The sequence below is a fragment of the Camelus bactrianus genome, chromosome 2, assembly GCF_048773025.1.
Source record: "Camelus bactrianus isolate YW-2024 breed Bactrian camel chromosome 2, ASM4877302v1, whole genome shotgun sequence".
NCBI classification, from domain to species: domain Eukaryota; kingdom Metazoa; phylum Chordata; class Mammalia; order Artiodactyla; family Camelidae; genus Camelus; species Camelus bactrianus.
The window spans coordinates 15,613,089-15,640,049 of record NC_133540.1 but is presented as its reverse complement, the minus strand read 5'-3'; the positions used below and the strand labels follow the sequence as shown (position 1 = coordinate 15,640,049).

Sequence of the window (26,961 nt, the reverse complement as noted above, 5' to 3'; positions counted from 1 at the left end):
ACCTAGGAACCTATCTAATTTCTGAGCAGGGCTTCACTCTTCTCTGCTGTCTGGTACTCTCTGCCCGGCTTCCCGTGTCCCCAGTTTGGGCAGCCTGCACGCTGGCCACAGCCCATCAGAATCTGTTCCCCCGCCAAGAGGTAACGCGTGATCTTGAGTAGGGCTCCAGGCCTCTGGAGCAGCGTGGCTTGGACTGCGTCCTGGCCCTGGGTGCGCGAGCTCCATGTCCTTGGTTGAGTCAGTTAACATCTCTAAGCTAAGTTTCTTCATCAGTAAAATGAAGACATATCAATATGGAAAAATAAAGTCAGAATCGGGGGGGAATAAATTTCTAGTGACTGAAGATTTTTTTAATTTTGAATTATACAGCAAAAGACATCATACAAATTTTATTACTTCATAATTCTAAAGGACAGCTTCTACTGTTAATACTAATGCATGCACATACACACAAACACACGTGCAGACGCACTGACTCTGGCCCACATACATTCCCTACACACACACGTACATGGACTCATGTACCACACACACACATACCATACACACAACCATACACGTCCTCAGACGCACACACACACATAGCATACACACAACCACACACATCCCCAGGCGCGTGCGCGCACAGCCACACACACACTCACAGTCATGTACCACACAATTCCCCAGGTGCGTGCGTGCGCACACACACGTCATACACACCTTTGGCGTTATTCTAAATCAATTTACAATTGAGGGTCTCAGTGTCCATTGTTTTATCCGCTCAGAAGATCCTGACTTCGGACTGTGAAGCAGGAGCCCCTCCTCTCTGGAGATGGTCTTTGCCACTTACAGTCTCAGTAGAGCCAACATAAATGCTCTGGACCCTTGGAAGTGCAGGGCCAGAGCATACCTGGGAGCTCACATTCTATATATCTAAACATTTTAAGTGCAGTAGGTTCTAAAGTCCTGCCTTTACAAACATACATTCATTATAAGGGGGAAGGCCAGGTTCAAAATTAGAACAACCAGACACAGGGGAGTCCTGCAAAGAAAGTGAGTGTGTGGGGAGAGCTGATTCCCAGACTCTGATCACTAGCCTGACCCTTTTCTTCCCAATGCTGGGTCCATCCCTTGCCATAAGTGGCCTTGGATGTGCACAGGGGGACACTCAGATTCACGTCCGGGCTCTGCCTATAACCTCCATGCAAACAGCTGCCCTTTGGCCTCTCTGTGAGTCCTGGGAATCTGAACTCCGGGGAGAGCCGGTGCAGGCACTAGAAATGGGTCAGGGGCTGCTGAGGCAGGGCATTCGGCGTCCTGGGTTTCTAGAGCATGGGATGGAGCCAATGACCATGTCCCCTTGGCCTTGCTGACTCCACCCGATGGAGGGCGTGGCCAGAGGAAGTGTCAGGGCCAGGGGAACCTTCTGCAGTGCAGGACCCAGGGCAGCGGGGGGCCCGGGTCTAAGGAGAGAAGCCCTAAGGAAAAGTCTGTGGAGGCTGTAAGGTACCTTCATTCCCATTAATTAAAAAAAACAAAAGCTTACCACAGGCGTGCGGGGGAAGGGTTTTGTTATAACAAGGGAAGGCACTTGCCAAGGTCTGGCCATAGAGGGCTGCTGGGTTTGCCAGGTTGAAGAGGAACCGAGAGGCCGTTTGCCTCCCCTGGGTCTAGACACTGCTTGAATTCTTCCAGGTGACACTTAAATGCAGTGAGACATGGAACTCTCTAAAGTTGTTAAAATATTCATGGTGAGCCATTCAACTCTCTCCTCATTCTTGGCTATGAAAGCACGATAAACACAGGTGGGAATCTCATCAGCCTGTTGGTTGGTTCACTGTCCATCTGGCGCCCCCTCTTGTAGGAGCCTTTATCACATCACCCAGGGCTGACCCATCTCAGGATCACAGCTGATTTTCCACAGGTGGCACCACTTGCTGGTGACATGAAGGAACCATGTTAGCCACCTCCCAAACTCTGAGGCTTCTCCTGGGAGGAGCCTGCAGACACCCAGTCCAGCCTCTGCACAATGATGCTCCTCAGTGTCACTCCCGGCTTGCTGCCCTGGCCTCTAGCTCTGGCCAGAACCTCGCTGAATTGTCGATAAATGTCCCCCATGCACCACGTCTAAGCTTGGGGTCCAGAGGTGACCATGGTTCTTATTTACTTCCCATCGATGGACTGTTTGATCTTCATGTAATCGTGTTGGCAGGAAGGCCAGTACCACCCTCTTGAGGCCTCCCCGAGCCGCCTCTGTCTATAACTGTCCTAGCGCCCCAGGGGATCGGGTCTGAAGCCTGGCACTCAGACACGAGGATGACAGCTGGAGAGACAGGTATCCACTCCTGCTGTGGCTTCTGCTGAGGCTCGATGTGGCCATACAAATGGATCCCACAGGCCCTGACTTCACTTGACTCGCTGCAGGGATGCTCCCACACTGCCCCGTTCCCCCCCAGAGACAGAGGGCTTTCTGCTTGTTCCCGAAGGCCCCACCCCCGAGGGGGCACTGGTTCCAGTGGAGCGTCCAGCCTGGTTCCCCGCCAGCCCTTAGGGCTTTGGTGGGGCCTGGAACATCAACTACCCTCCCCTTAGGGGCCCGTTTGTCCTTTCCAGCCAACAGACCTAGGTCATAAGCACTTTAACTCACCTGAGGGTGTTTTCCTCACTTCAGGGGCAGTGAGGACGGGGCTTCTTCACACTCCAAGTGCCCCAGGTCTGGATGCAGACAGTCTGGCTCTCCCCCAAGTCCTGCAGTTCCCGGCCACACCTGCTGCTGGTCACAGTCTGTGCTGTGTTCTCTTCCAGGACAAGGGGTGCACTCTGACCCCCGCCCCGCCCCCACCAGCGGTGGCAGAGGCGGCGGACAGGCAGGTGAGCTGGGGCCTGAGACCATGCCCGCAGATCAGTGCCCCAGAGGCCGCTGGTGACTAGAGGGGCCACGGGGCAGAAGGCAGCATGGGATGGGAGGAGGAGGAAGGTTCAGGATAAGGAGATGAAAGGGGGAACGGATAGCACTGTGAGGGCCTCGGCCATGAAAGGGAAGAGAAATCACAGTGACAGCTGGAGCGGTGTCGGCGTTAAAAGCTGCGGGCTGTTTTATTTAATTTTATTAATTACCAATATATATTGACAGATTTCTTATTTTATTAAAGATTATGTTCCATGTCATATAACAGGATAGAGTATGTTATTATTTATTAAATAATACATAATAGAAGATATACTAGCATATTATCTTCTGTTTATTTATTAGCAGATAGTATATAATACATATGTAGGTGTTTATACACATAATATATAATTCATGCATCTATATAATATATAACCCATAACAAATAATGTAAGATTATGATTAATATATAATATAACAAGATTACATAACAATAATGATGTAATATTACCCATTGTATGTCTTGGTTCATGACACATTCTCATCTTAGGTGCCTGTCAGAGGTATTTATGTATTAAAATTAATACTATAAGACACAGTTATGAACCTATCACCCAGCATCATAACAGGAATATTGACAGTGACATACTGTGTCCTCTTTCCCTATCCTGCTCTTGGCCTCTTCTCACAGGAAGTAACCAGCATCCTGAATCCTGGCTTACCCTTGCCTTGTGTTACTTTCACACACACAACATTTAAGATCAGTTAAAACAAATGAACTGCAGGTACATGCAATGAAGTGGATGAATCACACACTCCATGTTAAATTGAAAAAGTAACCCCTAGAAGGTAGCCGATAGTGTGCTATGCTTTTAACTGTGTATATATATGTCAACTAAACTCACTGAATTAAGAACAACTACAGCTAGAGTCCAGGTGGGAGAGGGACAGATAAAAGGTGAGGTGAGCAGGTTTGCTGCAGGTGAGCGAGCTCCTTTCCAGTGACATGTCATTCTCTCTGAAGCAGGAGGCAAGGCCATCTGCTGGGAGTCAGGGAAGAGACAGAGGGAAGGTTAGAGGTGTGCAGAGAGCAGAGAATGTTGACACCACTGAGTGATAAGTGGGGAAATGTGCTCACTAGAGAAATCCTGGAGGATTGCCTGGCAGCGGCAACATGGTGGGCATTGATTTGTAGTCTTGGAAATCTGTGCTGGGAGAGCCTGCTGCCTGCAGGCTCAGAACAAGTAGAGCTGGGTGAACCGAGATGGAAGTCGGCCTGGTGAGGAACTGAAAAGGTCAAGGCTCAAGGGGGTTTTGTCTGTCATAAAGAGAGTGCTGACTGTGGATGCAGAGCTGGAAGGTGGGGAAGTGGAAGTAAGAGGAACGTGGACAGGCAGGAAAGCAGAGGAGTCAGCACATGATGCCCCAGTGAGGGTGAAGGAGGGCCAGGGAGGCTGGTGGAGAAGAAGCTGGACGGCTAGAGGTGGGCACTTAAAGGAGAGAGGCTGGACCTGGGGTGGAGACACGCCCGGGTATGAGCCCGGGGGTAGGGTGAATGGGGGGTGGCTGGCTCAGGCTGACAGAGAAGAAGACCCTACAATGACCATACTGGGTGGTGGAAGGAGAATGAACTTTGACGTCTTGATGGTAGGAGGCGAGGCAATACAGAGCTGGTGGTCCAGGTGCTCCTGACTGAGGCAGATGAGCAGGGAGGCCAGGGTGGCAGGCACTGCTAGGAAAGGATCTGGGTTTTCCATGTGCTCCTACGAGGGGAGGAGCAATCATCTGAAGGTGGAAAGTGAGCACAAGGAGGCCAACCCAGGCTCCTGATCAAACGGGGGTTGTGAAGGTGCAAAGCGTCAACTCCAGTGATGGTGGCCCAGGAAGCAGGGACCACGGGTGAAGTGAGGGGGCACTCAGAGAAGAGAGGGAGAAGAGTCTTCTGGGTGTAGGGGGAAGAGAGGCCCCAGGACAAAGGAGCACAGAGGCACAGTGATGAGGATGTACTGGCTCTATGGTGACACTGCAGGGATGGCTGGATCTTTGTCCTGAGGGCTTAGGTTGGGGGGACTACTGGCCTCATGAGGATCCCCCTCTCAGCAGCCTGGACAGAGGCTCTCGCTCCTGAGAGCTGTGTGGCCACCACTGTTCCCGGAGGGGCTCTGCCTCCATCTTCTCTTATCAGACTTTCCTGCCCAGCCCCCGACCGCCAGCGAGGGAGCCTGGGCCTCGCAGCTGTTTGCCGTGGAGGGACACAGGCTCCTCGGAGGAGCAGGCGGATCTTGCTTTGCTCCGTAACCCAGGGCCTAGCAAAGCGCCAGCCCATGTGTGGGCCATGTAGGGGCTCGGATACTTACTATACTAACTCAAAGCAGTAGAATTGCAGAGCTGGAGGAAGTGACCACTGAGCTCACAGAGTTCACTGCCCACACCCCCATTCTACAGATGAGGAATCAGAGACCAAGCAGTGAAGCAGCCTTGGCCAAGGTCACGCTGCTCGTAAATGCTGGCCTGTGTCGGGCATGCCAAGTGATGAGCTGCAGTGAAGGGGCTGAGAGGGGTCTCTGGGGCCAGAGAGCTCGGGTTCAAGTCCCAGCTCTGCCATTTATTAGCCGTGTGATTAATGAATGTCCTTACCTTTAAAGTGGAACTCACAGTGGTGCCAACTCATTGGGTTGTCATGAACACAGCGTTCCTGGAACAGCAGGACAGAGTTCTGTAAGGGTTTGCTGTTGCTTTGGTTATGATTATTATCACCAAGTGAACCCTGAAATGAAGAACAAAGGCAGCAAGAATTTTTATTTTAAAGGAGTTTCAAATCCTCTGATGAATGCTTCATTTCATCTATTCAAGTTTTCATTTGACCCTTATTAACAACTAAACAATGGATGACTTTTGAGGCAATCTTGCTTCATGTCTTTAATTCTCACTAACGACAAAGGCTATTTAACAGGCAGCAGTTTCTTTTCCAGGAAGAGGGACAAAAAGTTAAAAATGACTCAGTGCCTCTCGGTCCCCAGTGAGTTGGTTGTGACCTGTCAACCCAGCTTTGGGGAAGTGCCTGCTCCCCCTGGGCCCACTGAGCTGCCCCGCAGCCTCCAAGGGGTGCCGTACCCCCACACGAATCCAGTCTCTTGGTTCCTATCTTTGCTTCAGATCCCTCAAGGACTGCCCATGCCCCAGGGCCCCATCTGCCCCACCAGCCTTGGCTGCTGGACTCCAGGACACCATCCTGGGTCTCAACCATCCCCTGTTCCTATGACCGCCCCACTACTCTACATTTTGTCCTTCAAGTGTGGGCTTCTGTGGCTCGCCACACAGCAGGGGTCTCCCCGTCCTCCACCTTGGGTAACTGCATCGTCCTGCACGGTGCCTAGGGAACCCGTGTGGAGGCAGGAAGAATACAGAACAACAGGTGCTCAGAGGGGCTGCCTTTCCCACTGCAGGGGCCCTAGAGAGCTTTCTCCCAGCTGGTTATTCACAGGCGCTGAAGCTGTGGAATCTCGATCTCACCAATTTAAAGGGCATCACCACTAATTACAAAAGCAATCATTTCTTCAGTAGCAAAAGGAGAAAAGACTTTGTGTTCCCCACCTCCAACTGTTTTCCTCCACCTTCAGATGTTTCTCATCTCTGGGCAAGGGTAGAATGCAACTCACAGAATATTATTTTTCAATGTCTTTTCCCACTCTGAAGATTGCTTTCCCAGAACCGATGAAGGCTAGAATGGTTTAGCTTCCCTGGACTGAGGATTCAGAGGCCTGGGGGGAAGGGGGGAGGGGGAGGTGAGATAACTCAGCAATATTGAACCTAACAGAGACATTAAAAGGTTCTATTCTAAACAGAAAGGAAGCAGGATGCTATAGAAACAGGAAAACCATAGTTGGAAATGCAATAACGAGTTGCAAGAGAATAAACATAAAGATGTAAAAATGAAAAAGGACATCAGAATAAAAAAAGTTGGGAATGGGAGAGGGGAGCAAGAAAATGTAGATTTTTTTCTTTCTTTTTTTTCTTCGTTATTCTTAGGATGTGTTGGAGCCTACGTGATTATCAGTCTAAAGGAAATAGATATAGTAATGGGCTGATATATTTGAAGAATAAGGTAACCACAAATCAAAAGCATACAATAGAGTCGCAAAAAAACCAAAAAGAAACAAACTCAAAATGGCTTAAAGACTTAAATATTACACGCGACACTATAAACTTCTCACAAGAAAACATAGGCAAAACATTATTTGACATACATCTCAGCAATGTTTTCGTAGGGCAATCTAAGCAACCCAAGCAACAGAAATAAAAGCCAAAATAAATAAATGAGACCTAATTAAACTTATAAACTTTTGCACAGCAATAGAAACCATAAGTAAAACTAAAAGACAACCTATGGAATGGGAGAAAATATTTGCAAAAGATGAGACTGACCATGGCTTAATTTCTAGACTATATAAATAGTCCATACAACTTAATAAGAAAAAAATAAACAACCAAATCCAAAAATGGGCAGAACAACTAAACAAGCAATTCTCCAATGAAGACACACAGATGGCCAATAGGCATATAAAAAATGCTTAATATCGTTCAATTATCAGAGAAATGCAGCTCAAAACTACAATGTTATCATCTCACACCAGTCAGAATGGCCATCATTCAAAAGTCCACAAACCATAAATGCCGGAGAGGCTGTGGAGAAAAGGAAACCATCCTACATTGTTGGTGGGAATGTAGTTTGGTGCAGCCACTGTGGAAAACAGTATGGAGATTCCTCAAAAGAAAAAAAAAAAAAAAAAAAGGCTTATCACCTAATCCAGCAATCCCAGTCCTGGGCATATATCCAGAGGGAACCTTCATTCCAAAAGATACCTGCACCCCAATTTCCACAGGAGCACTGTTTACAATGGCCAAGACATAGAAGCAACCTAAACATTCACTGACAGATGACTGGATAAAGATGTGGTATTTAGATATAACAGAATATTACTCAGTCATAACAAAGAAGGAAATAAGGCCATTTACAGCAACATGGATGGAACTGGAGATTATCTCACTAAGTGAAATAAGTTAGACAAAGACAAGTATCATATGATATCATTTATATGTGGAATTTTTAAAAAAATGATACAAATGGACTTATCTATAAAACAAAAAACAGACTCACAGACTTATAAAACAAACAGGAGTTTGGGATTAACAGATACAAATTACTATATGTAAAACAGACAAACGACAAGGATTCACTGTAGAACACAGGGAAGAATATTCAGTATCTTGCAACCTATAATGGAAAAGAACCTGAAAAAGAATAGACTATGTATATGTACAACTGAATCACTATGCTGCATACCTGAAACTAACAAAACAGCTGTATAACTGAAACTAACAAAACATTGTAAATCAAACACATTTCAATTTAAAAAAAATTTGATAAGCTCTAAATACCTTTATTCAAAGAAAATCTTGAACTCTTCCCTCTTACAAAATTTAAATGGGTAGCTTGAGCAGGACCAAATTATACTGGATGGGCAGTTACATATCTTCTCCAGCACGTGGCCCATGCTCCACACACATCGTGTTTTCCTACAGGTAAGAACAGCCCTGACTGCACAGAGAGCGACTCTTTCTGGGACAAGGGCTTCTGTGGCAGTGGCCTCCTTGTCACCGCTGCATCTCACCAGGAGGCCAGGGTTTTCAGAGGGGAGGGGACATAGAACTCATACACTTCAAATTGACTTCCCGAAATAACTATGGAAAAACCAAATTCACCTGCAGTGTAGGAAACATGAGCAGGGCCCCTAAGCAGACCGACAAGCCCAAAGTAAGATGGCCCGATGTTCAGATCGGAACCAGAACAAAGACCACCTGGCCCCAGTTAAATGACCACCACCTCACCTGCAATGAACTGCTCGTACTCAATGTCAGGGATGTTTCTGTTGAGACTTGGGAGGTCAAAGGAGTCGGACCAGGGATCGGGGCTCTGCCAGTGGTAGAGGTGGCCCCAAGGGAATAGCACCAGTACCGGCTCCTCCATCTTCAGCAGGGTCTTCAGGAGGAAGGCAATGTGGATGCAGACGTTCCTACGGAGGTTGAAGCCCTCTGGAGGGTTGAAGTCACACAGAAGGTACCTGGCTGGGAGCAAAGGAGAGCGGGTCTTCAGGGCCAGGCCTCTGCACAGGAATCCCGGCTTAGATAGAACAGATACAACGGGAATCCCTGCACAGCCCATGGCCTAGACTCCAGACACATTCAGCAGCTTCTGGTTTGTAAAGTGGAGGCACTGCCCACCCATCTCCATGTGGCCAATTACTTCAAGTCCGGGAGCAGTTGCGGAAGACATCTTGGCATCCGTCTAACACCACTAAGCACCCGACTAGCATCTGAGCACCCGTTCTCCAGGGGCTCTCAAACTTCTTGTTCTACAGAACCCTATACACTCTTAACAATTACTGAGAACTCCAAAAGGCTGCTATTTATGTGAGTTTAATCTATCAATATTTCCTGTGTTAGAAGTTAAATAAGAAGTTAGAAAAAGTGTATGAATTCACTTAAAAATATTAACAATCTACTGTATGTTACCATTAATACTCTTAAACAAAATATAATTCTATTTTTCAAAAGAAAAATCATTAGTGAGAAGAATAGCAGTGATTTTAATTTCTGCAAATCTCTTTTGGACTGGTGAGAGCTGAATTCTCCTATCTGCCTCTGCATTCCCTGTTTTGTGATATCGCAGGCCAGGTTTTCCCTGGAAAACCCCGCAGGAACTCGGGAGAGCAAGAGTGTGCAAAAGGCAGGTGACATCCCGGCGTTTCTATGAAAATGGTCTTGCACCTCAGGGGCCTTGGATACACTTTGATAACTGTTGCCCTATCCAAGGCGAGACTCTTCTACACAAGAGCCAGGCAAGGGTCCTGGATTCTGTAATGAGTTACCGCCACCACACCCCTCCCTTCTCTGTGTGTTCCTCACAAGCTCCATTACTGCAGATGAGGATGTAATCCTCAACTGGGGCCTCTAATCCCAGAAGACTGCTAACTTCAAGAGGGAGGGTCCCATCTACCATCCCTACACCCCGCATAGTTTATTTTGAGTCAAGCCCTAGATAACTGCTTATCGGCACTGACCCTTGTGTCTTTTTCCTGAGGTTGACTGAAGGAACCAACATCTGGATGGAACTGAAATTTCCCTGCAGATAAACAAGGCTGATAAGCCACCCCATTCCAACATCTGATTCTGGGGCTCTTCAAAACCCGGGTAAGGCCCCGCTTCATCTAAGATGGGTCCTCCGCCTGCCCTTTCCGGGGGTTTCTGGGAGGCCGCGGCCACCAAGGGCGACCCAGACTCGCGGCCCCAGCCCCAGGGCCTGAGGGGGAGGAAAGCTTGAGGCTGTGCCCAAGCCCTGCCCCGCCCCGCCCCAACACGCTCCCCGGCACCACAGCCCTCCCCGGCCACCGCCCCAACCCCGATCCCACCCCGGTTCATGTCCGCCGGCCCCGCCGACGGCGCGGACGTACGTTTACCATCTGTGGGACGCCGCCCCAGACAGGATGTCGGCCGCCGACTGACCAGGCCAGAACTAGTCGCCCGGCCGAGCAAGCCGCCATCCCCAGCAGCAAGCACCGCCATGGTCCCGGGCAGCTGCACACTTCCGGAGCCCGCTACCCGCCCCAGAAGCGCACGCCGGCCCGCGCAGAGCGTGGCGCCTGTAACCATGGCAACTCCGCGGGGCCCTCCCCTAGCGCTTGCGTCGTGCGTCCTCCCGAGTCTAGTTGTGCGAGGGCAGAACTTGCGGAGCCAATGCGAGCCAGGGCGCAGCCAGGACGGGGGTGGGGGGAGGCTTATGGGACAGCTGGGCGGGGCCGGGGAGGGCAGGGCCGCGCGGAAGTCCTGACCTGCAGGTGGCGCCGGCCGGAGGCTGGGGCGTTGCTGCCACCAGTGGGCGGGGCAGCGGGGCAGCGGGGCGGGGGCACCCTCACCTGTCCGTGTGTGGGGATCAGCCTGGGCTCCGTGGCCTCCGCTTGCACCGGACGTGGACCCAGGCTACCGGTGGGCAAGATAGAGGACTGAGCCCAGGCACGCACGGCTGGCCAGGTAGGGCACCTGAAGTGCAGATCCGCCAGGCCCGCTGCCGGCCTTGAATACGCGCTGCTAGGCAGTTTCCAAGAAGACGGGATCTGTCATAAGAGGGGAGGTAGGGCTTGGGTGCCAGATGTCTGGTTGGGTGTAGTCTCACAGGAGAGCCACGGTGAGAGGGCGCAGAGCGGCCCCTGTGTTGGCGGGGCTAAGAGTTTGGGGTATAGGGTCGGGGTGGTGTGTGCCTTTCTCTGTGGTCTCCTCACTCCAGAGCAAGGGGCTCTGCTTCCCCCCTCCCCTCACTGCACTCCCTGCCTTCCCCAGCACCACCTGGGGTGTGGTCATGTCGAGGCAGGGAAGGCCCAGGGAAGGGGCTCATTCAGGGGCAGGGGCCACTCTGCAGGGATGCTGGACCTGACAGCAATGCAGTGCTTCGGAACTCCCCTGGGCTGGGTTTCTAACCAGTGGGATGGAAGGGCCTTTCCTTCCTGGGGTGCATTTGGGGGAACTAGATACGTCATGAATGTCAGCCCTGAAAATGGAGGCTGTGCTACATCCATTCTTGGAAAGAAAAATCAGGCCCTTCCAGCCCAGGTGACTCAGAAAGTCAGTCAGCAATGTTCGGGGTCCCCAGTTTAGGCTTTCAATTAGAGCTGAGCGGCTCAGGAGGCCAGATCCCTGTCCGTGGCTCCAGGAGTAGGCTTTCTGCTGGGGGACAGGATCCTCACAAACACCTGTGTCTTTGTGGGTCACTCCCCTCTGACAAGCTGGGAGGCAGGGTGCAGTTGTGGGAAATCGTGTTTCCATGAGGAGAGGGCCACCAAGTGGTGGGGGCACAGGAGACAGTGAGAAAGAGTCCCGCAGCCTTTCTGGAATCAAAAAACTGGCAAATGTGAAAAAGTGCATAATTTGTTTTATTGAACAGGCTGCTTATGTACGTTTGGAGGGCCAGGTTCAAGGACTCTGCATCCCTCCAGGACAATAGCCTCAAGAGAAGAACAGACACAGCAGGAAGAGATGTGGGGTTTCTCCCAGGAATGAGGCAGAACAGGGATTTCTGCAGATTTGCAAGGAGACCCCGACCGCTGAGCACCGGGTTACAACCCCACGTGACCCTTGTCGTGTTTGGCTTGGGCTCTGGGTCTGGCCTGATCATGTATTCTTCCAGCTGAGTTCCAGAAATTCAGAGGGTAGACTTAGAGAGGCTGCGTTTGGAACCCGGTGTGGAGACGGAGGGTCCTTTATCCTGAGTCCCCTCAGCCTAATCACTGTAGCTGAGTTCCAACACCACCCAGGCCCCCAGGGTGGCCGTGGAGGGAGAGCAAGCCTGGCAGGTGACCCAGGGGTCCCACTGCTGTGCCCCTCCCTTATCTTTGTTCCCTTTCACCCCGGAAGGTGTGATTGTCTCATGTCATGGTGACAAGCCATCTCTCTTCTCTGTCAGGTGGGATCCCCACCCACGCTCAGCCTTCTTTCTGCATGGATGCTGAAGGACCAGGCTCACTTGAAGTTCTGAGTTTGAGCAGTAAGGCGGAAACAAAGAAACCAATGGAAACAAAGAAACAAGTCATTGTGGCAAAGCTCCCCACCACAGAGAAGCTGCCCTGAGTGGAAGGGAGGGTGTGGGCATGCCCATTTGTTTCGTGTCTCCCAGTGCTCTTCGCTTTCTTATTGCAGACCTGCATGGTTACAACAAAATGATCTGCAAAACTGAAAATATTTACTCTCTGGCTTTTACAGAAAAGGCTGACCAGCCTCTGGTTCCCGTACCGGTCAACTGATTGGAGTACCTTTCCAGTTTGGAAACATCTGGGCAGGCCCAGGTTTGCAAAATTCTTTAAGAGTAGTTATGGGGTTTTGCTTCTAAACATTTTTATGGCTGTATACTTCTGAGCTGAGGTTGTGCTGTGTAATTCTGAGCCGGGATTTTCTCAAACTGTTTCTTATTTCTTATACCGGACACCCCTAAATTCCAAGGGGAATGGGATGGTAAGGAAGCCATGGAGTTTAGGAAAAAGATACAGATTTCATTTCCATTTAAGCATCGATGTATCTCCATCCTAGGCAGTATCGGTTCTGTGGTATTGATAGGGGAACTAAATAGCAACCAAATTTATAGAAAATAGTGGGTCATTGGGTACACAAGTTCTTCTTTTCAACATTTTTGTAGTGTTTGCAGTTTAAGATGACCGTTCCTGAGAAACAGGCAGCCTCTTAGAATGAAATAGCATTTTCCCTGAACCATACTCAATTTTTATTTCGTAGACAGCAGGAAGGGCAATCACACATCCAACACTTGGGGACCTCAAAGATAAAACGTAACTTTCTGGGAGCACACTCCCCCCGTCTCCCTCTGCTCTTTTCACTGTCCCATTGTCCCTGAAGGCTCTTTTGTATCTTCTGCTCATGACTCCAGTAACTCTTCCTTCTCTTCCCTCAGCTGGTAAGTTTACTTTTCTACTTTGACCAAGCAAACTGAAGCCAACAGAAGAGAACTTTCACCAGCAACTCCCAGCACATCCGCTCGCCTTCTGATGTCTGTGACCTCACTCTCGCTGCCCCACCTCTTATTACAGGTGACACCGAAAGCCAGATCATCCAAAAGTCACCAGGGGGCCCATCCATACAATCTTCTCCGGGCTGTCACTCCCACATCCATCCTCTCTGTCACTACCTCATCTATTTTGTTCTCCTGCTAGTTGGCTCCTATCAGTATATAAAAGTCCATCCTCTTAAAAGAAACAAACAGCACTCCTTGACTCTAATTGGCCCCCACCAATTGCCACCCCATATCTTTGCAGCAAATCTTTAATGAGTCGTTTAAACTCACTGTCTGCATATTCTCTTGAGCCATTCCCTTTTGCACCCACTCTGGCTTTTCCCCTGATCCCTCGCTCTATGGAAACTGCTCTGTCAAGGCCATCAGTGACCCCACGTTGCTAAATATAGTGGTCAGTTTTTAGTCTTCATCATGCGTGGCCCTTTGGCAGCATTTGACCCAGCTCTTCCATTTCTCCTCCCCCGTGTTCCTGCTTCACTTGGCCTCCAGCCCATCGCTCTGCTTTCGATCCACTGGCTGGTCTTTTGCCAACGTCTCCTCTTTTTTCCAAATATTTACTGCGAATGTGCCTCGGAGTTGGGTCCTGGGTCTCTCCTCTCTCTCACTGCTATACATTTGGTGGAAGCAACCAGACTTGGAAATTGACATGCCATCAATTTCTCGATTTGTCCAAAACTCCCTGATTGGCCTTTTCCATTTGGAACTCTCTCCCTGATACTCATATTCTTTTTCTTTCGTTCATCTTGCTTTCACATTCATACATATGTTCTACTGTGTAAATTACTTTTCCAAATTTTGAATCAGTCCATACATATCATGTGAAATGCTCAGATCTCTATTATTTCCACTAAGATGCTTATTCTACCTTAGAACCTTTCTGCATTTCTGTATTTATGTCAATAAAGTGAATAGTATTTCTACAAGCCTCATAGTTAAACAGTGTGTTTGTTTGGGGCTACTATGTAACATGAAATAATGATACATCAACATAGTCCTTTTTCATTTAATTTTATGTAACACCAAGATGAGGTTTTTGCACTGAAGACGGTTTCATTGAAATTTTACCTACGTTATGGACAGTCAGTTTATGTGAAAGCCCTCATTTCTCCCCTTTTCTGATATATTTTCCATTTGGCTATTATAACATATAACTTGGCATGAAATAAAATTCCAAATCCATTCACATAATAAAATTAATACATTTAAATTATATTTTTTAATGTTAAAAAGAAAGAAAAAAAACCCGACTCCTCTACCTATTAGGCATTTCTGTGGCAATATCTAATAGACTCCTTAACCATGACATTGAAGAACTGAGCTGATTCCAGCCCCTTTCCACCTGCTCAGCCCCATCTTGTCCCATCCCCTGTGGATGGAGAGGACATCCATCCCATTTACCAGGTCCAGATATTGGAACCATGTTCTCTCTCTCTCATTCTCTTACACACACACAGACAGCAAATCCAGCTTGTTAGAAAATTCTGGCTACTCTGAATTCATTAACCACCTACTCCCTGTTCCCCACCCTCCTAGGAGCCACCTTCAACCCCTTGTTGGACACCAATTAGCCTACTTCTTCCATCTTTGCTTTTCTACAATCTCATCCACACAGAGTCAGAGGGAGCCTATAAAAGCATACATTGAGGGGGTGGGTGTAGCTCAGTGATACAGTGCATGCTTAGCATGCATGAGATCCTGGGTTCAAACTACAGCACCTTCACTAAAATAAATAAATTAACCTCCTCCCAAGAAAACCCAAAACAAAAGCATAAATTGGACATCACCCATCCCATCAAAACTCACTAAAAGGGTCACCATTCCATTAGGAGCCAAAGTCGTCCCAAAGTCTTCGAGGACCCGGCCTGCTCTGCCTCTCCGCCCACACTCTCCCCATCACTCTGGGGGCCTCTGGCTCCGGCTCTTCCTTCTTCCTCCGGATCTATTCTGCTTCAAGTTCATTACTCCTTGAGATCTGCCAGGATTGCCTTATTCCCTCCTGCCTGCCTCCCACCCCACCACAATCACCTGAGTTTGCTCATATCACTCTTATTTTTCCCCAAGCTCTTGCTACCCCCATCATGTTGCCTGTTTTCTCTGCTAAAACTCTGAGCCCCCAGTGATGGGGAGTCGTGTCTATTTTGTTGACTAATAAAGCCCAAGAGCCTTGGGAATGGGTATAGTTACTAGATTCCCATAAGTAGTAGGAGCTTATACAGATTTGCTGAATGAATGAAGAGGTCCTGGTCCAATTCGATGGAGCACTTCTGTGTCCTGCTTAAAGATTAACTCTCCTTTCCTCCTGAGAGAGGGTGACCACTTCCTTGGTGATCAAAGGCAAGATCTATTTTCTTTATGCTGTTAACCTTATGCGGGGAGATTGGGGGATCTTCATTTATATTTTAAAATTTGATTCACTCTGCAGTTTGTCTCCTGTCTATGTATCCTTTTGAGAAACCGTTTATGAGTGATCATTCTTCCATCAGATTGAACAGGATCCAGGGGGAATTACCAAGCCTGTCCCATCGGCCATCCTGTGTGTCATGTCCTGTGACCCAGGGGATGCTCAGCACGTAAGTGAACCAACAGGAGTGAGTGAAGAGATGGGAACATCTCATTATTGTGGTGGCTGCACTCTGTCCGATGCCTTGAGATTTGGGGAAGGGTTTACAACTGCGGAGGCGAGATGTCAGGTCCTCTGTGGTCTTCCTGAGTGCCCTGGCCTTACCCATTCCCCCAGCCCCCTCTGGGCAGCCAAGCCCAGGAGCTGGGCCACCGGCGATTGTGCTGATCAATAATCCACCTCACCCAAAGTCCGGGGGTAAGAGCGGCCAGCACAACTGGTTGTAGACACTGAAGTCAGGTCCTTGGAGGAATTCCTCACTGAACAAAGTTTTGGACCTTTTATTTTTCTCTATAGCCTCCAGCTGAAGAAACAGATTGCCTTAGGTACATGAAAGGTGAGGACACCTACTATCCCCATGGAGCCCAGGTGGGGCTGGGAGTCTGCTGTTTGTACAGCCGGTGGGCTCGTGTTGCTTTGGGCATCCCTGTGCCTGAATTCCTGCAGTACACTCGGTGGTAAGGACGGGGGTGCCTGGCAGGGAGGGAAGCGGGTCGGGGGACTACACAGCTGGGGGGACGTTAACCTGGGGTGAGCGGGAGCCGGCTGATGCATGGAATCTCGGTGCAGGGAACTCTCCAAACTCAAGAGAGGTTCCCACTCCCGCAGGGTCCCTTTGATCAGGGTGCTAGGCTGTCAGCACTGCAGGGTCCCTGTGAGGATCACGGTGCCTTCAGGCAGTGGGAAGTGAGGGGTCCAGTGGCAATTAAATTAACTGTGCACCCTAAACCAACCCCCATCTCTTTCAGCCTGTTTCCTAATCTGCAAAACTGGAATGATGTTAACCATCCCGCAGGTTTGTTGGTGGGCTGGGACACACTAGACTGCCAGGAGCTGGAATTCCTCTGTGCCCTGATTGTAATCCTTCCTTCACACTATTTACTCTCACAAGTTCAGTCTCTCTGTCTCTCTGTCATTCACTTGTAACTTTCTCTCCTGCTCTGGTTTCATTTGATTCCCACCCTCCTCCCAATCCCCAGATGAGTGAAATTAATTTCTGTGTGTCAGTTCCAAATTCCCGGGAAAGATGCTCTGTCCCTTCTGGATTGGTTGTCCAACCCATCAGTTGCAGTCAGAGGAGTGAGTCCCTCTGTGACCAGAGGAGGGGCTCTGCCCAGCCCCCCAGCCACCACTGTGGGAGCACATAGCTCTCCGAGGAGGAGGTACTGGCTGTGACTTGGTGTCACTAAGTATGAATTTATCTCTCCTCTTGCCCCAGCTTCATCCTCCTAAACAAAGATGAAAATTAAACACTCCCGAGATTTGTGTCATGGAACACTCAGGGTGGGGGCTAAGAGGGCTGGATTCCCTGCTGAGTGTAAGGGGCTACAGTGACTCCCCAACGAGAGCCTGTAAAGGAAACAGCACCGGCCCCACCGGACACTTAGGGTGCTGAGTCTGCGTGACATTGAGCCAGGCTTCTGACCACAGCTCAGGGGTCTGGTCTGACCGGTTAGTCTTTGAAACCAACCAGCTTTGGATTCCTCAATCCCTCCCTGAGGTTTTACCTGAACCACGAGCTTCTGTATCTCTGAAGACAGATGATGAGGACCCTTCACGTAAGGCATTTGCACAGCCCTGTGCGGGAATTTGTGCTGCACGGTCTGCCCGGCGAGCTGACCAAAGTTCGTATTTTACTGATCTTAGAAATAGTCTGGTTTCCTGATGCACTGTTTCACTGAACAAGCAACAGAAGCCACCTCTGGCTGATAAAAGCAAAAAAGGGACTTAATGAAAAGATACTGGGAGGGTGCATGGAGTGGCCCAGACCAGAGCCGACCCGGGGGCCGTAGGAGATATTGGGGAGCCCCAGGCACCAGGCTGCGCAGGGTGCTACCGGGCCCCCTGCTGCCCCAGCAGGGACCCCCCTCCTCCTGACACTCCACCTCACTGCAGGTTCATGTCCCGGCTGGGCCAGGTCACACTGAAGCCACCAGCACACACCTCAATGGGGGAGTTGGCCCCTTCTCAGCTGAGGGCGTGCCTGGTGTGGGGAGAGGCCCAGTTAGAGGAAGGCGGTTCCCCTACTGTTCCAAGTTAATGCGCAAGTCAGTGTCCATCACTCAGGAGAGCCGGGCTTGTCGGACCTCATTGTGGTGACTAGGCCGTCTGAGTTCACGTATTACTTTTTAGGTTGGAAGGCCCAAGAGGGAGAAAAAGTGGAGGTTCTAGTACTTATTTTATATTTCCCATGTACCAGGTGCGGTAAGCAAGCCACTTCAGACAAGGCCCATAACAACCACATTAATAGGCCACGGAGAAAGTCATGCAGTCAGGCCTCTGCAGCCCCGAAACCCGTGTCCTCATCAGTTCCGTAGTTACCAGTGGAAGTTGTAGGGATTTATGGGACTGTGTGCTCCTGTGGGGGCTGGGATGTGTGTGTTTAAATCCACGTCTTCAGAAACTCGGCCAGAACCACAGCCACTGATTGTCTGCATGGAGGCAGAGGAGGGGAGGCTTCCAGCCTCTGGTCCAGCTCGTGTGGAGCTCAGAAGTTGCTCCTTCTGTCCTGAAAACAACACCAGAGCTGAGGGAGCTGCAAACCCACTGCTCTTCTTAGATCCACAAGAAAACTGAGGGGGAAAGCTGCTCCCAACACAGAGAGGCAGCCGGGCAGGCTTGGAGAGTCACAGCTCCCAGGGCAGAACCCGCTTTTGTAAGAACCCCGGGGGCAGGCAGATTTAACAGGTCCCTGAGGCCAGCTGGAGGCTCAGCGTGGGGAAGTCCGAGTGTGACAACTCCAGGGGGCCAGTCAGAGGGGCCCCCTGCTCTTTTTCATGCATTTTACCTCCAGGACCGTATCCTGTTCTCAGAGTGAAGATCATAGGAAAACTCCTCATGGTTCCTGCCAGGAAAGGAAAAAATAGCTCTATTGAAATACACCCAGAATATTCTCTTCCATTGTGGGGGGTTGTGTTTTTTTTTTTTTTTTAATGAGAAATTATTTTACCAGAACCTAACCTACCTGGGGGAAGGGAAATACCTTCTGTGTCACCCAAATTGGGGTGGGGGAAAGAGACACACTTGTGGAGGTCACAGCTCAGGGCACAGGCTCAATGAGAACTAATCACAGGACTACAAATGCCCTGCTCTGTCCCGCTCCCCCAACACCTTACCTCCATGTCAGTAGGGCCCCTGTGTAATAACAGGAATAAAATTAAAAGAAGTAAATGTCTCAGGAGTGTCTAGGGAAAACCCAAAGACAGCGGGGAGATGAAAACAAGGACACACGGTTGGCTTAAGCCTCTCGCACGAATAGCTGTAGCAAACTACACACAGCCCAGCCCCAGTAGATAAACAGAAAACCTCACAGAAGAAACTATTTATTTTGGTTCTCTTACCCAGTGCATTCCATGGTGCATCCTCGCCTAGAATTGAGTGGAAGCAAGTCCATCTCAGAAGGGACATACCTGAAGAGAAATGGCTTTCCAGACTCTGAAGGGCAGAGAAAGCACCAGCCTGGGTTAGAGAAAGGTGAGGGGTGGGGTAGGGGGTGGGCAGCCTTCTTCCCCAAATAAGGAACCTTCCTGAGGCCAGCACAGTGGGAGGGAGGGCCATAGGGTGGAAGCAGCCAGACTTCTTCCTGAGAAGTGATAGGATGCCTCCAAGGGACCATTCAGGTGCCCAAACTCTGTCCTGATGGTAGGAGCCAGTCGGTCTGCCTCAGAGCCCAGGACTGAGGTGGGCGCACAGCAGGCCGGTCTTACTTGGCAGGATCAATTTCACTTCTCCGAAACCCCGTGTAAAACATGAAGCGTGGACGACCTGGTGAGCACAGCTCTGCCCTCAAGACCGGTTTCAACTCCTCTCTTCCCAGAGAACAGCATCTCTGAGCCCGTCCTGGGTGACTTCACAGAGATCACCCTAGTGGCCCAGGCTAGTGACCGGGAACATGTACCTTCCTGCAGCCAACCCCAGACGTCCACTGATGCATCATATACTGGCAAAGATGTGAGTTCCTGTGCATTGGTCTAACAGCAGAGACTCTGCCACAGGCCCAAGAGGTGGTGTGTGGGACAAGCAGGGGTGCAGGAGTGTACGCAGTGCAAAGGTGTAAGTGGTGGCAGGGGTGCAGGGGCTGTGGAGGGTGCAGGCAGTTCAGGGGATGCGGGGGTGTAGGCAGTGCGGAAGGGCAGAGAGTGGCAGGGGTGCAGAGGTACAGGGAGTGTAGGGGTGCAGGAAGGTGCTCAGGCACGTGGCCAGGGTCAGAAGGCAAGTGCACATCCTCGCAGTCAGCCTGACCCCGGGAGATTAGTGCAATGGTCTGGGGTGGCGGAGGGGGCGGCGGCGGCGGCGGCGGCGGCGGCGGCGGCGGCGGCGGCGGCGGCGGCGGCGGCGGCGGCGGCGGCGGCGGCGGCGGTGGGTGGGAGGCTGCCCGGGCAAGCCGGTCGATTTCTTCTCTTCCCTGCAGCCTGGCCTGGGGGGGCGTTGGCCGCCGGAGATTCGCCAGATGTTGGACTCCAGGTAAGCTTGCTCCTGGGTGGTGGGGCGGTTAGGTCAGGGGGCGGTGGCAGCGGCAAGGGGGCGGAGCGGGGCTGCCCCTGGCGAACTGATGGAATAGCTGCCTTCTCCCGGCTGCCGGGCCTGGGAGCGGCCTCTGCTGCCCCAGGTCACTGCACACACCTGTCCCACTCAGCAAGCTGAGTGGGGAGTGGGGGCGGTGTCGTTAAGGTGCAGGGCCCACGGGGATAGGGTGGCTGCCGCACGGAAGCCGGTCAATTCGCTCCGCTCTCCCCCGCGGCGGAGCCAGGGGCGGCTTCTGCTGCCGTAGAGGCGGGACGCCGGTCTCCAGGTGAGCTTGGTCCTGGGAGGCGGCGGCGGCGGCGGCGGCGGCGGCTGGGGGTTGGGGTCCGTTCCAGGGAGCTGCTCCATTTCTTCTCTCCCCCGCGGCCTGGCCTGGGGGCGACCTCTGCCGCCAGAGATTTGCCTGAGGTCCGACTCCAGGTGAGCTTGCTCCTGGGAGATGGGTGCGGTGCAGTCAGGGGGCTGGGAAGGTGGTGGCTGCGGGGATAGGGAGGCTGCCCCGGGGGAGCTGGAGGATTAGCTCCCATGTCTGTGCCGCGTGGCCTGCAGGCGGCCTCTGCTGCGCCAGGTCCCGGGACAACCCTTTCCCACTTTGCCTGCTGGGGGCGGGAGGCAGGGTAGTCAGGGTGCACGGGTGGCGGGGGTCGGGGGCCTGCAGCGGGGGAGCGGGCACATTTGCTCTCATCTTCCCCGCGGCTTATCCTGGGGGCGGTGTCTCTTGCCCTGGGTTAAGAGACACGTGTATCCTAGTCAGCCTGGCCCCAGGAGGCGGGCGTGTTACGTTGCGGGTGGTGGCAGCAGCGGCAGGTTTTCCCATGGAGCCGGTCCATTTGCTCCCATTTCTCCCCATGGTTTGCCCTGGGGGCGGTCCCTGTTGTCCCTAGTTCGCCGGACGTCCATCTCCAGGTCAGCCTGCTCCCTAGAGGCGGCCACCGTGAGGTCAGGGGGCAGGAGCGGTGGCTGCTGTGGGGGTAGGGGGCTGCCTTGGGGAGCTGGTGGATTGGCTCCCGTCTCCCCGATGGCCTGGTGTGGGAGTGGCCTCTCCTGCCTCAGATCACCAGACACACCTGTCCCATTTAGCCTGCTGGGGGAGGGGCGCCCTGGGAAGTGCCTTTAAAGTGTGGGGGAGGCGACGGCAGGGGTAGAGGACCTGCAGCGCGGAGCCTGTCAATTTGCTCTCCTTTTCCCCACGGCCAAACCTGGGGGTGTACTCTGCTGCCCAAGAAGCCGGATGCCCGTCTCCAGGTCAGCTTGCTCCTGGCAGGCGGGCGCGATGCTGTCGAGGGGCAGAGGCAGCTGCGACGGCCGGCTGCCCCGCCTAATGGGGCCACTTCTTCTCCTCTCCCCTGACCTGGCCTGGGGACGGCCTCTCCCGCCCAAGATTAGCCTGAAACCCCACACCCGGTCAGGTTGCTCCTGGGAGGTGGGCGCGGTGACATCAGGGGTTGGAGAGGAGGGGGGGTCTGCCCCTGGCGGGCTGGAGGATAAGCTCCCATCTCTCTGGAGGCCTGACGTGGGGGTGGCCTCTGCTGCCCCTCATTCCCGGGTCACCCTTCTCCAGGACATATTGCCCCGGGGGTGCTGTAGGCTGCGGGGGCGGCGGGTTGTTGGCGGGGGTATGGAGCTTGCCGCTTGGGAGCTGGTGGTTTAGATCCCATTTCCCCCGCAGCTTGGCCTGGGGGCAGCCTCTGTTGCCCCAGGTCGCAAAGCACTGTTTCCCTGACAGCTTAACCACCGGAAGTGGGCAGGATGTGCTGAGGGGGCGGAGGCAGCCGCCAAGGCAGCGACGGAGGGGGCTGTCCCTGGCCAGCCGGTCAATTTGTTCCCATCTCAACATTTGCTGTCCCAGTTTCGCAGGACGCCCTTCTCCAGTTTATCCTTCTCCTGGGAGGTAGGCTCAGTGCATGCAGCCCAAGGTCTGGGCTCTCCCCTGGGGAGGGGCAGAACTCTCTTCTTCTTCTTTGTCTTTATTCTTCAGCAAAGTGGTTACTGGCCCCAATTCTTAATTCTGAGAAAGTGTAGCCTGTGTTACGGAGGAGCTGCTGGACAGTGAGGTTTCTGGGTGGGTTTTCACATCACCTGATGCCCCAGGCAGGCAGGAAATCTATTAATTAGAGTTTCTTAGTCTGGAGTTGGGGGATGGCCCCGCCATCCTCACCATGCTTTTTAAAAATGTGTTACTCCCCTCTTTTTCCTAGGTGACATTTTAGGTTATTGGGTCCCAGATTGCTGGCACACTCATCCCTGTTCTCAAACATCTTTTAAACTTGGGTGAAGTGATAAGTTGGGGAAGAAGATGATTTACTGAAAGGTAAGAATACTTAAATTTGCATTAAAGCTACATTCTGTCAATCTTTCTCAAATGATTTTTCTCTGATTCTAAATCCATGACCTAGTGAATGTTGTACTCCTGTGTAAATCATTGATCTTCACATCACACTTGTTGAGTGGTCAACGAAATTTGTTATTTAGATTATTCCTGAAAGGAAAAGCTCAGGCTTTTGAGAATTCCTTGTCTGATGTCACCCAGGCAGTCACAGTAGAAGACAGAGCTGATATAAAAATCCCTCACCTGCCTGAACTGCAAAACTTCTGGGATTACTGATCCCTGAAATGCAGGTGACTCTTGATGATAATCTGGGGGATGGTTTACATGATCAGATTCTTCCAGTCCTGTAAATGGGTTCCGTGGCCCCAGCCCCGGGAGAGCTGGTCATAAGGGCCATATCGTGAGGGGTGGGATGGGAAGGCAAGGTCTAAGAGCTGGCATCACTGAGATTCCACACTCGCTATACACAGACCCCAGAGCCTAATTGTTGTCAGGTTCTGTTCTGGATTTGAGAGTGTGTTCGGACATGATTCTTGCCCTTCAGGGGTCACTGCCTGGGTGGAAGTAACCTTTACATAAATCTGGGGAGGATGACAGTTAAGTAGATGGGCTGTTATGATTCTCAGTGTGCCCAGGCTCGCTCTTCCAGGCACTCGTGGGACTAACGAGAGTCATGTTATTCACTCATACACTGATTTATTACCCTTGAATTGATCATTTGTCCCACAGTAAGTGAAACAAGCGATGAGGAACCTGAGTTTTGTCCCCTTTCCTAGCACTGATTGTATCTGTCAGTCAGGCGCCCTGCGTATGCATTGTGAAATGGTGGTATTTCTTGCCCAATGGGACTGCACTGTCAGTTCTGAGAATCAGGGGAGACACGTGGGTAGGACAGCACACTGACACATATGGCACCCCCCCCACCCCATGAGACAGCATTGTCGATGCTCAGGTGACCCGAAGTAGACCGCGGTGCTAAACCTGAGCATGTTTAGTGATCTTGGTGGCTATGAAAATACAGACTGCCGGTCCCTACTTCTGGAAACTCTGAGGGTGTGCACCCCAGAATTCTGCATTTTAAGAAGCACTTTAACTAATTCTGATGAAGATGATCTGAGTGTCCCACTGAGAAACACTGGTGTGCGATGCACCAGTATTGAGGATTCTCAGGGAGCGATGTCTTTTCAGGATGGTCCAAGGGCCCTCACGAGACTTATGCCTTGGGTGTAATTGTATGTGTTCGAAAGTGATGTCTCTCACTTCCAGTGCTTGTCAGCATGCTCTGTGCAGGGATTTGCTCTCAGCAGATATCAAAAACTATAAGTCTTCAGGTCACCGAGCTAGAGTGTGAGCGATCTTTTATTTTGGTTTTCTTTATTGCAATGCGGAGTCTCCCGAGAAGAGATTCAGACTGAACAGCTTTGTGTCGGACTTTGGAAGACCGCTGGTGCCCAAGGGGTTCTCTGGCAGCACAATGACGAATCTAGGTCCCTCTTTCACTGCTACGTCAATGAAGTGGACCGCTTGGACAAGGCCAAAGCTGGTATCCCAACCATAGCCCTTGACAGTGATGTTCGGCTCCAGGAAGCCATCAGATGCAGCAGGTGGCCAGAGGAGGAGCCGAACGGGCTCATGAAATGTGACACCCCCAGCTTCATCAACACGGACCAGAACTCTTCCTTTGGGGAAGATGATCTCCTGATTTTGGAACCACCTATTGTTCTAGAAAATAAGCCAGTTGCCCAGACCTCACACAAAGACTTGAATTGGAAATGTGCTTTGTCAAGTGTTTCTCTGAAGATGTGAAGTCTGTCTTTGTATGGCAGGAAGTCCCCTTTCACAAAATTGTATGTGTTTGTGTCTGAGAGAGAGAAATGGAGACAGACAGAAAGACGGAGACAGAAGAGAGCCCCCTCAGAAGAGAGCTAGTTAAGGTGAGTTTTTGTGCCTTAGTAAACATTTGGGGTTTTGGGGGGAACAAAGTATTTACACTGTCTCATTCTCCTCGTTGGAAACCTTGGCCCCGTCCTCAGTGTCAGCGGCCTTGAACGGGGGTTGCCATGGTGCTTTTCATCTGGCGCTGCCACTTCCACGCTCTGCCTTTAGCACGTTGCTTTGCCTCCCAGGGCTGCCACCCTTTAAACTGTAAGGTGAGGAGTCTGGAGCAGATGATCCATCCCAGCTCTGCTGTTTTGCAAATTTCTGATTTCGTATTCGGATGAGGCTGGGATACACCCAGAGCAGTATAAACCAGGCCCTACCTCCTGTCTCTTGCTGGGGCATCCCTCAGGTCTGTGCCTTCTACTCAAGCCTTTACTGAGCCCAGCTTTTGTCAGGAGCCCAAGTGCCTACCGGGATGGCAGGAGACCTGTCTCTCGTGGTCACGGTGGCCGATATTTCTATTGGTTGTGCTGAAACAGCTCTTCTGAGATCCTCCGGCCACCCTTGCTCCAACCTGAGGACAGACCTACCGTTCCTTTCCTAGGAGGAGGATCAATCCATGCTGCATTTTATGACAATCCTGTCCCCAGGAATGCACGGAAGGTTATCAGCTGAGTGAGGGGAAGTGCCTCTGTGTCTCTGTGTCCCTGTATCTCTGTCTGCTCACAGTGCCCTGCCACCGGCTACTGAACAAGAAAAGTGCTATACACCATGCTGTGTCTTTTGCAGATGTGTAGGTGATGGTCTTGTGGCTCATGTGTGGGCTTTGTGCTGGGATGGTGAAGGGCTTATAAATACCTCATCAACATGTATTCGAGGTGACCTGGTGCCACACAGACTTGATTCATGAAGGCATCAAGCCTGCACACTGGTTTGGAAACAACTTGGTTTTGATCAGTCACACTGCATGCATGACTCACTGCTGATCTCTGGGTGGTTTTTTCATTTTAGATTTATTCACCCAGTGTCTTGCTTAAGCTGAAAAATACATTTATTTCACTAGAATATTCTCAGATTCTTTGTTTTCACACATCCAGTTGTTTAATTCCTTTAAAAATCATTTTGTGTTTATAATGCCTCCTAATATCTATCATCTCTAGGTTCCCAGTGGCCTGAGCCATGCACCAGATTTGATGTAGGAACTGTTCCACCAAAAGAAATCCCTTTGCCATAATATCTTTTGAGGAAAATATTATTCTTTCAGGCTCTAACAGTAAATCGTAGAACAAAGCATGGAACATTTATTGTAGTTAATACATGTTCATGCAAAAAGAAATGATATTTTCATTACACAATGTTGATTTTAATAACTTTTACTAATGTGAATATTATTACTCATAATTTAAGTAACCAAATAAAACCACAGTTATTTATTATGAAGTTTGAAAACTATTTACACTGTCTCTCAATTAGAGGTAGCTTTATTAGAAGACTGAAGGGTATTTAAAAGATGGAAAAATACCCATGATGACACCATCATTTTTATTAACTAAATATCAAGAACTGTGCAGGGTTAAGATTGAACCCTCTGCAAGCTCTCAAGTTAGCATGAGGTAGTTTGTGGATGCTGCCAGAAGACAGGAGACTCCCCCAGGTTCAGAGACAAAGAACTTCTTGCCAGCACAGCAGGCAGCTTGGGGTTCATGTTCATGTTGGTTCCTGAGTTTCTTTCCTTTTGCTGTTGTAACAAAGGACCACAGACTCAGTGGCTTAAAGCAATACACATTCATCATCTCACTGTTCTATTGTGCAGAAGTGCAAAGTCATTGTCAGTGGGCTAAAACCTACGTGTGGCCAAGGCTACGTTCCACACCGAGGCTCTAGGGAGGGATTCGTCTTCCTACCTTTCCCAGGTTGCAGAGGTGTTCACACTCCTTGGCCCAGGACCCTGTGTCACTGTGACCTCTGCTGCCACTTTACATCTCTGTCTCTGACTATATAGATATAAAGGAAGAGTCTTCTACATCTGGTATGGACCCTTTTTCCTAAATGGACATTGTATCTCTATTTATGCGCAGATTAAAACCCCTTCCCTGCAGGGTGTG

General features: G+C 50.7%; 2 protein-coding genes across 7 annotated transcripts; one reads left to right on the top strand and one right to left on the bottom strand.

Moving 5' to 3' along the window:
- Nucleotides 1–3,203: 3,203 nt before the first annotated feature.
- Nucleotides 3,204–10,703, bottom strand: LOC141579563 (GDP-fucose protein O-fucosyltransferase 2-like). Its single transcript, XM_074376171.1, has 4 exons — nucleotides 10,384–10,703; nucleotides 8,762–8,998; nucleotides 6,467–6,633; nucleotides 3,204–5,639 (listed from the first exon to the last, which is right to left on the bottom strand). Exons 1-3 carry the CDS (start codon nucleotides 10,580–10,582, stop codon nucleotides 6,626–6,628), a joined length of 444 nt encoding a protein of 147 aa, XP_074232272.1. The 5' UTR covers nucleotides 10,583–10,703; the 3' UTR covers nucleotides 3,204–5,639; nucleotides 6,467–6,625.
- A 42-nt stretch (nucleotides 10,704–10,745) lies between these two features.
- LOC141579561 (uncharacterized) lies at nucleotides 10,746–26,309 on the top strand. 6 transcript variants are annotated; one of them, XM_074376146.1, is made up of 13 exons: nucleotides 10,757–10,960; nucleotides 12,387–12,765; nucleotides 13,383–13,518; nucleotides 15,986–16,072; nucleotides 16,420–16,580; nucleotides 16,872–16,918; nucleotides 19,468–19,596; nucleotides 19,940–20,073; nucleotides 20,534–20,586; nucleotides 22,373–22,537; nucleotides 22,845–22,957; nucleotides 24,366–24,909; nucleotides 26,017–26,309. In XM_074376146.1, the coding sequence occupies exons 3-11, from the start codon at nucleotides 13,477–13,479 to the stop codon at nucleotides 22,846–22,848; spliced, it is 822 nt and encodes a 273-aa protein (XP_074232247.1). In that variant the 5' UTR covers nucleotides 10,757–10,960; nucleotides 12,387–12,765; nucleotides 13,383–13,476; the 3' UTR covers nucleotides 22,849–22,957; nucleotides 24,366–24,909; nucleotides 26,017–26,309. The 6 variants fall into 6 exon arrangements, with proteins under 6 accessions (XP_074232263.1, XP_074232252.1, XP_074232247.1 ...); XM_074376131.1 differs by having other exon boundaries at nucleotides 25,461–26,309; XM_074376138.1 differs by having other exon boundaries at nucleotides 25,441–26,309.
- Nucleotides 26,310–26,961: the final 652 nt, after the last annotated feature.

Coding starts and splice junctions, on each gene's coding strand:
- LOC141579561 (XM_074376146.1), top strand. CDS start 13,477: ATGTCTGTGACCTCACTCTCGCTGCCCCACCTCTTATTACAG. Junction 16,581..16,871: donor TTCCTGCAGTACACTCGGTG/GTAAGGACGGGG, acceptor CATCTCTTTCAG/CCTGTTTCCTAATCTGCAAA. Junction 20,074..20,533: donor CATCATATACTGGCAAAGAT/GTGAGTTCCTGT, acceptor TCTTCCCTGCAG/CCTGGCCTGGGGGGGCGTTG.
- LOC141579563 (XM_074376171.1), bottom strand. CDS start 10,582: ATGGTTACAGGCGCCACGCTCTGCGCGGGCCGGCGTGCGCTTCTGGGG. Junction 8,999..10,383: donor GCGTCCCACAGATGGTAAAC/GTACGTCCGCGC, acceptor CTTTGCTCCCAG/CCAGGTACCTTCTGTGTGAC.